Source organism: Aotus nancymaae, unplaced genomic scaffold (genome assembly GCF_030222135.1).
Source record: "Aotus nancymaae isolate 86718 unplaced genomic scaffold, 86718_ANA_hifiasm-v0.15.2.pri h1tg000016l, whole genome shotgun sequence".
NCBI classification, from domain to species: domain Eukaryota; kingdom Metazoa; phylum Chordata; class Mammalia; order Primates; family Aotidae; genus Aotus; species Aotus nancymaae.
In genome coordinates, this window is record NW_026988428.1 from 37197716 (window position 1) to 37209190 (window position 11475).

At 50.3% G+C, this 11475-nt stretch overlaps 1 protein-coding gene and 1 non-coding gene across 5 annotated transcripts; both read left to right on the forward strand.

The window, feature by feature from the left end:
- Positions 1 to 1477: 1477 nt before the first annotated feature.
- On the forward strand, positions 1478 to 10762 carry AMHR2 (anti-Mullerian hormone receptor type 2). Of its 4 annotated transcripts, XM_012450321.3 has the most exons (11): positions 1478 to 1794; positions 2099 to 2281; positions 2518 to 2709; positions 2974 to 3051; positions 3260 to 3378; positions 3494 to 3724; positions 8290 to 8404; positions 8541 to 8713; positions 8919 to 9066; positions 9234 to 9370; positions 10273 to 10762. In XM_012450321.3, exons 1-11 carry the CDS (start codon positions 1746 to 1748, stop codon positions 10513 to 10515), a joined length of 1668 nt encoding a protein of 555 aa, XP_012305744.1. In that variant the 5' UTR covers positions 1478 to 1745; the 3' UTR covers positions 10516 to 10762. The 4 variants fall into 4 exon arrangements, with proteins under 4 accessions (XP_012305744.1, XP_012305748.1, XP_012305743.2 ...); XM_012450325.3 differs by lacking the exon at positions 10273 to 10762 and having other exon boundaries at positions 9238 to 9371; XM_012450320.2 differs by lacking the exon at positions 1478 to 1794 and having other exon boundaries at positions 1825 to 2281.
- LOC135275459 (U6 spliceosomal RNA) lies at positions 4120 to 4226 on the forward strand. The gene has a single exon (XR_010343092.1). It is a non-coding gene; the product is annotated as a U6 spliceosomal RNA (small nuclear RNA).
- Positions 10763 to 11475: the final 713 nt, after the last annotated feature.

The following is an 11475-nucleotide window of genomic DNA, read 5'->3' on the forward strand; positions in this document are numbered from 1 at the left end:
GTTGGCCGGGCGTAGTGGCTCACGCCTGTAATCCAAGCACTTTGGAGGCCAAGGCGGGCGGATCACCTGAGGTTGGGAGTTCAAGACCAGCCTGACCAACATGGTGAAACCCTGTCTTAAAAAAAAAAAAAAAAAATTCAAATGTCCAAGTATAGTATGGTTAAGTGGTAATTTTTTTTTTTTTTTTTTTTGAGACGGAATCTTGCTCTGTCGCCCAGGCTGGAGTGCAATGGTGCAATCTCAGCTTACTGCAACCTCTGCCTCATGAGCTGAAGCAATTCTCCTGCCTCAGTCTCCCGAATAGCTGGGATTACAGGCACGAACCTTTGCGCCCAGTTAATTTTTGTATTTTAGTAGAGACGGGGTTTCACCATATTGGCCAGGCTGGTTTTGAACTGGTGACCTCAGGTGATCCACCTACCTCAGCCTCCCAAACTGCTGGGATTACAGGTGTGAGCCACCACACCCGGCCCAGTAATTTTTTTTCATTGTTGAATTTTGTATGTGTTTCAGGCAGTATAGTGTAATGCAAACAACAGAGCCTGGACTTTGGAGTCAGACTTGCCTAGGTTCAAATCCCAGCTCTTTCCTAGCTGAATGACCTTGGGCAACTCACCTAAGCTCAATTTTCTTACCTATAAAGTGGAAATAATAATAATAATAAATATTTCAGGGAGAATTAGATGAGATTATTGTAAAATGTATAGCTCTAGCTGTACCCTAGCACATAGTAGGTGCTTGATAAGAAATCTGCTACCACCTCAATAGTGGTTATTTGTTCAGCCTATGAAGCAATGTGATTTTTTTTTTAGTAAAATCCACATAGCAAAATTTACCATTGTTACTGTTTTCAATGTGTTTTTAAGAAATTCTGATAAATTGGCCTGGGCGTGGTGGCTTATGCCTGTAATGCTAGCACTTTGGGAGGCCGAGACGGCAGATCACAAGGTCAGGGGTTCAAGGCCAGCCTGGCCGACATAGTGAAACTCCATCTCTACTAAAAATACAAAAATTAGCCAGACGTGGTGATGGGTGCCTGTAGTCCCAGCTACTTGGGAGGTTGATATAGGAGAATCGCTTGAGCCCAGGAGGCAGAGGTTGCAGTGAGCCGAGATTGTGCCACTGCACTCCAGCCTGGGTGATACAGCGAGACTCTGTCTATAAAAAAAAAAAAAAAAAAATCTGATATACTTTCTGATTCTTAAGTTTGGAAAACAAGGTAACCTCTAGTATGGGCTGTGAGGCATTCCTCTGCCCAAGCAGCTACAGATGTGAACCCTGAATATAAAGGGATCTTAGGCTAGAAAGGATCTTGGGCAGAGCTGAATGACTCTAAGCATTTGACCTCACTTTGGTTTCCTACTGAAAAGAGTCAACAGAGTCCGCATCTTCTTCCAAGGTCAGCAAAGGGCAGAGATTTGAAATTAGGCATCACTGGGTTCTCAGCTGGGCCTCCAAGGTCCCCTCCTCCCACTATGCAGAGCAAAGAGGAGGCTGCAGAAGAGAAGAGGATATAAGATTGGTTCTCTGCTCCTCCCTTTCTTTCCCTGCTTTCCCCACACTCACCCTCTCCCCCACAGCAGCCTTCTCCCCCACAGAGGCTGGGAAAGCATGAGGGGGGCGGAGTTGGGGACTGAGGGATCAGAAGTCCCACGATGCCCTGTATCTGAAGAAAGCTTTGGCCAGGGGCAGCTGTGCTGTCTCATAATCTCCTCCTCCTGCTGCTCCTGCCATCCTCCAGCAAGATGCTAGGGTCTCTGGGGCTTTGGGCATTACTTCCCACAGCTGTGGAAGGTAAGTGTTGACAGGGAGGGGCAGGGTCTTTCCATCCACCCAGCGAGGGAAAGGGGTGCTTGAAGCAACAGCCACCCCTTTGGAAGAGTGGTGAGTGGGCTGGGTGAGTGAAGATGCAGGATAGAGCCATGTGTCCCCATGGCAGGGCTCAGGTTCCAGGCCTCTGCTGACCCTGGTTCCTCCTGTGACTTTACCATACTGATGCTGGGATGTGAAACATGTTTTGTCTGTTCTTTTGGCCACTTTTCGGCCTCTACATTCACTCCCATCTTGAATACTTTCCTTTGCCCACCCTGGGCCTCAGCACCCCCAAACAGGCGAACCTGTGTGTTCTTTGAGTCCCCCGGAGTGCGGGGAAGCACAAAGACCTTGGGAGAGTTGCTAGATGCAGACCCAGAGCTCCCCAGAGCTATCCGCTGCCTCTACAGCCGCTGCTGCTTTGGGATCTGGAACCTGACCCAAGACCGGGCACAGGTGGAAATGCAAGGTGAATGGCAAAGTATATGGTAGGCAATAGCTAGGGTGGGACACAGACACATCCTGGGGTGTGGGTGGCAGCCAAGGGGGAAGGGGAGAAATAGAATATGTGGTGGGAAAGAAAAGCCCATGAGAGATGGAAGGGATGCCTCTGACAGAGAAGGGATTTATCCTGTTTCCACACCCCTTTGTGCTTTCTACCTGGCTCCTTCTTTCTCTCCTCTTCCCCTAATCCCACCCCATCAGGATGCCGAGACAGTGATGAGCCAGGCTGTGAGTCCCTCCACTGTGACCCAAGTCCCCGAGCCCACCCCAGCCCTGGCTCCACTCTCTTCACCTGCTCCTGTGGCACTGACTTCTGCAATGCCAATTACAGTCATCTGCCTCCTCCAGGGAGCCCTGGGACTCCTGACTCCCAGGGTCCCCAGGTCACCCCAGGTAGCCACCCAAGGGTACTGGAACCTGGTGGGGGCTGGGGCCCAGGTTAGGATGAGAGGTGGAACCAGTGCTAGTTCTCACCCTACTCCCACCCCATACTTTCCTCCTCCTGGCCTTGGGAAGTTGGTTGCCCTGGTGACTGGGAGATAAGGGGTCTTGTGACCAGGGTGGGGGTGGGTTGAGAAGCAAACTCTCAGGAGGGGAAGAGCAGAGAGCAGGTTTGGGTCAGGGTTCGCCAGTCTGCATTCTTGCCTTGATGTCCAGGTGAGTCCATCTGGATGGCACTGGTGCTGCTGGGGCTGTTCCTCCTCCTCCTGCTGCTGGTGGGCAGCATCATCTTGGGTACTAATCCACCCCATCCCTCCCTTGTGACCGCAGATTGCCCCAAAGCTCTGACCCCTCTCCAGGCACCCCTGACCGCATGGTCTTGGGATCTTTATAGCCTGATTCCCAGACTCCCATTACCTCTCACAAAGCTGCCTTTCCACAAAGTCCCCTTTCCTGTCCCCATGCATGCGCACCCTGACCCTAAGGCTATTCTCTGTTCCAGCCCTGCTACAGCGAAAGACTTACAGAGTGCGAGGTGAGCCAAAGCCAGAGCCAGGGCCAGACTCAGGCAGGGACTGGAGTGTGGAGCTGCAGGAGCTGCCCGAGCTGCGCTTCTCCCAGGTGCCCCAGGGAGGGAGAGAAGGGCTCCTCTGGGCACTCCTGGAGGTTGTGCTGGGGAGGAAGGCTTGCCCTGGTATAGCTCAGAGGCCCACACTCAGCACAGTGTCCCTACCAGGTAATCCGAGAAGGAGGTCATGCAGTGGTTTGGGCCGGGCAGCTGCAAGGCAAACTGGTTGCCATCAAGGCCTTCCCACCGAGGTCTGTGGCTCAGTTCCAAGCTGAGAGAGCATTGTACGAACTGCCAGGCCTACAGCACGACCACATTGTCCGATTTATCACCGCCAGCCGCAGGGGCCCTGACCCCCTGCTCTCTGGGCCCCTGCTAATACTGGAACTGCATCCCAAGGTGAGCATCAAGGAATGTATATGTGTGTGTGTGCCTGTGTGTATGTATGGAGGTGGGGGCTACACAGCAGCTGGGTCCTGTTCACGCTTCTGCTTTAGATTTTCTCTTTTCTAAAACATTAAAAATGGCCACGCGAGATAGCCCACACCTGTAATCCCAGGACTTTGGGAGGTAAAGGTGGATGGATCACTTAAACCCAGGAGCTCAAGACCAGCCTGGGCAACATGAGGAAACCCCATCACTGCAAAATTACAAAAATTAGCTCAGCATGGCGTTGCACACCTGTAGTCCCAGCTACTCAGGAGGCTGAGGTGGGAGGATTGCTTGAGCCTGAAAGGTTGAGGCTGCGTGAGCCGCGAGCATGCCACTGCACTCCAGCATGGAAGAGCAAGATTGTGCTCGCTTCAGCAGCACATATACTAAAATTGGAACGATACCGAGAAGATTAGCATGGCCCCTGTGCAAGGATGACACGCACATTTGTGAAGCGTTCCATATATAAATAAAAAAAAACAGAGCAAGACCATCTCAAAAAATAATAATAGGGACCAGGCGCTGTGGCTCACGCTGGTAATCCCAGCACTTTGGGAGGCCGAGGTAGGCGGTTCATGAAGTCAGGAGATCAGACCATCCTGGCCGTGGTGAAACCCCGTCTCTACTAAAATAAAAAAAATTAGCTGGGTGTGGGTACACGCCTGTAGTCTGAGCTACTCAGGAGGCTGAGGCAGGGGAATCACTTGAATCGGGGAGACTGAGGTTGCAGTGAGCCAAGATTGTGCCACTGCACTCCAGCTTGGTGAAAGAGCAAGACTCCATCTCAGAATAAAATAATAATAATAATAGGCTTGGTGTGGTGGCACATGCCTGTAATCCCAGCACTTTGGGAGGCTGAGGCGGGGGGATCACTTGTGGGCAGGACTTCGAGACCAGCCTGATCAACATGGTGAAAGATCATCTCTACTAAAAATACAAATATTAGCCAGGCATGGTAGCAAGTGCCTGTAATCCCAGCTACTCAAGAGTCTGAGACACAAGAATCAACCCAGGAGGCAGAGGTTGCAGTGAGTTGAGATTGTGCCACTGCACTGCAGCCTGGGTGACAGAGCAACACTCCATCTCAAAAAAAAATTAATAAAATAATAATAATAAACGTTAAAAATAATTAGGCTGGCTGGGCATGGTGGCTCATGCCTGTAATCCGAGCACTTTGGGAGGCTGAGGCAGACAGATCACAAAGTCAAGAGATCGAGACCATCCTGGCCAACATGGTGAAACCGCCATCTCTGCTTAAAAAAAATACAAAAATTAGCTGGGCATGGTGGTGCACACCTGTAACCCCAGCTACTTGGGAGGCTGAGGCAGGAGAATCACTTGAACTCTGGAGGCAGAGGCCACAGTGAACCAAGATTGCACCACTGCACTCCAGCCTGGTGACAGCAACACTCTGTCTCAATAAATAAATAATTCGGCTAGTTGTGGTGGCTCAAGCCTGTAATCTCAGCACTTTGGGAGGCCAAGGTGGGCAGATTGCTTGAACCCAGGAATGCAAGAACAGCCTAGGCAACACTGTGAAATCCCACCTATACAAAAAACAAAAAATTGTCACATGTGGGTGGTCCCAGCTATTCAGGAGGCCGAGATGGGAAGAGCACCTGAGCCTGGGGAGGTCAAGGCTGGCAGTAAGCTGAGATTGTGCCACTGCACCCCAGCCTAGGTGACAGAGTAAGACCCTATTGCAATAATAATGATATTTTTTATTATTTTTTCTTTTTTATTACATAAACAACACATGTTTTTTGTTGTTGTTGTTTTTTGTTTTTTTTTTGAGACGGAGTTTTTACTCGTTACCCAGGCTGGAGTGCAATGGCGCGATCTCGGCTCACCACAACCTCCGCCTCCTGGGTTCAAGCAATTCTTCTGCCTCAGCCCCCCGAGTAGCTGGGACTACAGGCGAACACCACCACACCCAGCTAATTTTTGCATTTTTAGTAAAGATGGGCTTTCACCATGTTGACCAGGATGGTCTCGATCTCTTGACCTCGTGATTCACCCGCCTCGGCCTCCCAAAGTGCTGGGATTACAGGCGTGAGCCACCGCGCCTGGCCTTTTTTTTTTCTTTTTTTTTGAGACAAAGTCTTGCTCTGTTGCCCAGGCTGGAGTGCAATGGCATGAGCTCAGCTCACTGCAACCTCTGCCTCCTGGGTTCAAGTGATTCTCCTGCCTCAGCCTCCCCAGTAGCTCGGGTTACAAGCATCCAACACCTTGCCTGGCTAATTTTTGAATTTTTACTAGAGACAGGGTTTCACCATGTTGCCCAAGCTGGTGTCAAACTCCTGACCTCAGGTGATCTGCGCTCCTTGACCTCCCAAAGTGCTGGGATTACAGGCATGAGCCACTGTGCCCAGTCAAAAAAACCCTAAAAAACAAACAAAAAACCCCAACGTTGTTAAAGAAATACCTCCAGGCACAGCCCTCCAAACTCATTCATATATTAATTCAACAAATAATTATGAACTATATGTCAGGCACTATGCTAGAGGCCAGGAAAAACACGGTCCCTGCCTTTACAAATCTTACAGACTAGCAGAGGAGACAGAAATGGATCAAGTAAACATAAGTGTCAAATGTCAAGTGTGCTAAGTGCTAGAAGACAGCACCACTGAACTATAAGAAAGAATAATAAGATGTGAGTTGACGGGGAGAGCAATGAACAATAAGAAGTAACGGTAGGCAGAGGCCAGCCACACCAGGCCCTATGGGCCTGCTAAAGATTTGGGACTTTTGGCCGGGCACAGTGACTCACGCCTGTAATCCCAGCACTTTGGGAGGCTCAGGCAGGTGGATCACCTGAGGTCAGGAGTTTGAGATCAGCCTGGCTAACACGTTGAAATCCCGTTTCCACTAAAAATACAAAAAAATTAGCCATGCGTGGTGACACGTGCCTGTAATCCCAGCTACTTGGGAGGCTGAGGCAGGAGAATCAGAGAGGCGGAGGTTGCAATGAGCCAAGATTGCACCATTACACTGCAGCTTGGGTAACAAGAGCAAAACACCATCTCGAAAAAAAAAAAAAAAGGCCTGGTGCAGCGGCTCACACCTGTAATCCCAGCACTTTGGGAGGCTGAGGTGGGTGGATCACCTGAAATCAGGCAGGAGTTCAAGACCAGCATGGCCAACATGGTGAAACCCCATCTCTACTAGAAATACAAAAATTAGCTGGACATGGTGGCCCGTGCCTGTAATCCCAGCTATTCGGGAGGCTGAGGCAGGAGAATCACTTCAGCCCACCAGGTGGAGGTTGCAGGGAGCTGAGATTGCACCATTGCACTCCAGCCTGGGCAACAGGGCGAGACTACGTCTCAAAAATAAATTTGGGACTATTTAAGCTTTTATATAATTTCCCATCTGCTTCCTGCTAGGTATTACACTACATACTCTTTTTCTTTTTGTTTTTGAGATGGAATCTCGCTTTGTCACCTAGACCAGATGGAGTGCAGTGGCATGATCTTCGCTCACTGCAACCTCTGCCTCCAGGTTCAAATGATTCTCCTGCCTCAGTCTCCCAAGTAGCTGGAATTACAGGAGTGTGCCACCATGCCCAGATAATTTTTGTATTTTTAGTAGAGATGGGGTTTCACCATGTTGGTCAGGCTGGTCTTCAACTCCTGACCTCTTCTTTTATTTTCTTTTTCTTTTTACTTAAGAGTGGACATGAGCCGGGTGCAGTGACTCACGCCTGTAATCCCAGCACTTTGGGAGGCTGAGGCAGGTGAATCATGAGGTCAAGAGATCGAGACCATCCTGGTCAACATGGTGAAACCCCATCTCTACTCAAAATACAGAAAATTAGCTGGGCATGGTGGTGCGTGCCTGTAATCCCAGCTGCTCAGGAGGCTGAGGCAGGAGAGCCTGAACCCAGGAGGCAGAGGTTGTGGTAAGCCGAGATAGCGCCATTGCACTCCAGCCTGGGTAACAAGAGCGAAACTCCATCTCAAAAAAAAAAAAAAAAGACGGAGTTTCACCATGTTGGTCAGGCTGGTCTTGAACTCCCGACCTCAGGTGATCTGCCCACCTTGGCCTCCAAAGTGCTTGGATTACAAGCGTGAGCCACCATGCCCGGCCTTCGATGTCTTCTGAATCAGTATAACTGTTGGTTATTAATAAGTAACCCTGAGTCAGAGTGTTTGGATTCAAGCTCCACTCCTGCCTAATCAACTGATTCAAGCGTGTTTCCTTAGCTCTCTAAGGAAAAGCTCTTCATCTGTTAAATGGGGGTGTGATAGGAGAACCTACCTCCTAGGGTTGTCACAAGGATTACAGGAGGCCATGTACACTGGGCCCGGACCACAGTAAGTGCTCAGTACCCTTGACCCAGAGTTACTATTTTTTCATGTCAATTGATGCACAGTCTTACTCCTTCCACCAATTGTCTCTGCCAGCATCCGTCAGTGTGTCTGTCTGCTGGGGAGATGCAGGGAGAAGACTGTCGATTGATGTCTGCTCCCTGGAATGGATCAGCTGCCTCCAGCTTTGTGTACCATCCTCTTCTCTCTGCTTTCCCCCAGGGCTCCCTGTGCCACTACTTGACCCAGCACACCAGTGACTGGGGAAGTTCCCTGCGGATGGCACTGTCCCTGGCCCAGGGCCTGGCATTTCTCCATGAGGAGCGCTGGCAGAATGGTGGGTGAGCTGGGCATAGGGAGTCAAGGGAGCCACACTGCTGTTTCTGATTCTCCCTTAGTTTGGAGGTGAATGATTGGGTCAAAAGAGAGAGGAAGAAGATCCATGGTCCTCCAACCTTGGAATTCCCCCACAGGCCAGTATAAACCAGGTATTGCCCATCGAGATCTGAGCAGCCAGAATGTACTCATTCGGGAAGATGGATCCTGTGCCATTGGAGACCTGGGCCTTGCCATGGTGCTTCCTGGCCTCACTCAACCCCCTGGCTGGACCCCTACTCAACCACAAGGCCCAGCTGCCATCATGGAAGTGAGTTCTCTGGATAACTGGTGAGGCCCAGGATGATGGTGGTGCTGCTGATGGCAGTGCCGCTGTTGTGTGTTAATAGTTATAGCAATACCTGTAGCATTTGAGACATTGCTGAGTCTGTGGTTGCGGGGATATTGCATGGACCATTGCTGCAATGAGGGTTGCCACAGAGATGATTCTTGGCCCTTTGTGCCTTGCTCTCCAGGCTGGCACCCAGAGATACATGGCACCAGAGCTCTTGGACAAGACTCTGGACCTACAGGATTGGGGCATGGCCCTCCGACGAGCTGATATTTACTCTTTGGCTCTGCTCCTGTGGGAGATCCTGAGCCGCTGCCCAGATTTGAGGCCTGGTAAGGATGGGTGGTACCGTTCCCCTCCCTGGGTACCCCCCTGCCCATTCTAGGTTCACCCCAGCATGACCTGGTCCCAAGAAAGCTCTGCTCTTCCCCCTCTTGGCCTTTCTACATGGTAGGCCCCCTAGGGCTAACTGACACCCATCCCCTCTACCTTCCTCCAGACAGCAGACCACCACCCTTCCAATTGGCCTATGAGGCAGAACTGGGCAGTACCCCCACCTCCGATGAGCTATGGGCCTTGGCAGTGCAGGAGAGGAGGCGTCCCTACATCCCATCCACGTGGTGCTGCTTTGCCATAGTAAGAGGCCCAGGCTGTTGGGCTGGGGACCTGGGGAGTTGGGGCTGGGCATGGGCTTCAAGAATGTCTCTGTCAGGGCCTGTCTGTCTATTCCTATCTCCTCTCATCTCCCATCACTCCTTGTTCAGGCTTAGCTGGAACTGGGCAAGCTTGCTCTCCCCCTCAGTTCATCCTCTTCCACTCTTAAGTCTCACACACTCCATTCCATCTACCTGAGACACACACCTTCTTCCTGCTCAGCCTTGCCCAACCTGCTCTCCTCTCTACCATCAGTTAGCTCTGTTCCTCAGTCCCCTCGTTCAGGAAGCCCTCTTTGGCTTTGTTCTTGCCTTGAGTTCTGCCCTGTCCACTCTCCTGATTACAGTAAAGCCCAAAAATCAATTCAATAAGTCCCCATTCTGTCATGCACTGATAATGTTTCTGCTGTGACCCAATAAAAGACAGTTGTGGGTATAAAGGGTGAAAGCAGTGGCCTCACAGTGAAAATTCAGGACTTTGCATCAATACTTTTTTTAACAGAATGTCTCTTCTCTTGCTATCTGATCTGAACTTTCCACTGCACAAGTCAGTTAGGTTAGCTAACAGAAACCAGGCATTACTTGCAGAAGACTCTAGTTCTCTGAGCAGAAAGAGAGTAATTTCCCAGTAGCATATTAAGCTGTCAACCTATATTAACTCCTCAGAGGAAATGGCGGGCTGTATGGAAGGCCCCCAGAGAGCCTGTTTCATAGGGAACAAGACTCAGAGGGCTGGAGTTCAGCAAGAGGGAGAAGATGGAGGCTCCAGGAAAAATCAGAAATGGAGTGTTGAAAACAGGAAAGTGATGGACATTGAAGATGCCTTTTAACCCTGGGGCCCACTCAAGATCCTAGGATCAACCCTCCCCCTATCATTCCTACCAGGACCCTGATGGGCTGAGAGAGCTCCTAGAAGACTGTTGGGATGCAGACCCAGAAGCACGGCTGACAGCTGAGTGTGTACAGCAGCGTCTGGCTGCCCTGGCCCATCCTCAGGAGAGCCATCCCTTCCCAGAGGGCTGTCCACATGGTTGCCCATATCTCTGCCCAGAAGACTATACTTCAACTCCTGCCCCTGCCATCCTCCCCTGTAGGTCTCAGCGGAGTGCCTGCCACTTCAGTGTTTAGCAAGGCCCTTGCTCCATGAATACCCAACCTGCCTGTACCCTTTCTCCCATGTAAATATGCAATTTATGTGTAGTCAATGTACATGCCAACATAAATATGGCAATTGTATAGCTGTCTTGTCTGTCTCACCACTGCCTTTCCCACCTGCCAAATCCTTGGATTCTTCCGCAGGCATCCAGTCCATGGCAGTTCTGACCAGTGACTAAGGGTAGGTATGCACAGGAAACAGAATAAAGTCAGCTTTCCTGACGCATATCCTTGGGCCTTTCTCTATTCCTGTAATCCAGGGACCCTCTTGTCTCTCTCCTCTTCCACCAACATTTATTTTTATTTATTTATTTTTTTTTTTGAGACAGAGTCTCACTCTGTCACCCAGGCTGGAGTGCAGTGGCATGATCTCGGCTCACTGCAACTTCCGCCTTCCAGGTTCAAGCGATTCTGCCTCAGCCTCCCGAGTAGCTGGGATTACAGGTGCATGCCACCATGCCCGGCTAATTTTTTGCATTTTTAGTAGAGATGGGGTTTCACTATGCTGGCCAGGCTGGTCTTGAATTCCTGATCTCATGATCCTCCTGCCTCGGCCTCCCAAAGTGGTAGGATTACAGGCGTGAGCCACCAAGCCCGGTTTATTTATTTATTTTTTGGAGCCAGATTATCTGTCCAGGCTGCAGTGCAATGACACAATCACGGCTCACTGCAACCTTGTCCTCCCTGGGCTCTTGTGTTCCTCCTGGCTCAGCCTCCTGAGTTGCTAGGGCCACAGGCATGCACCACTATACCCAGCCAATTTTTTATTTTTTGAAGAGATGAATTCTTGCTGTGTTGCCCAGGCTAGTCTCGAGCTCCTGAGCTCAAGCAGTCCTCCTACCTCAGCCTCCCAAAGTTTTGGGATTACAAGCATGAACCACTGCATTCGGCATTTTAAATTGTTTACTATTTTTATTTTTATTTTATTTTATT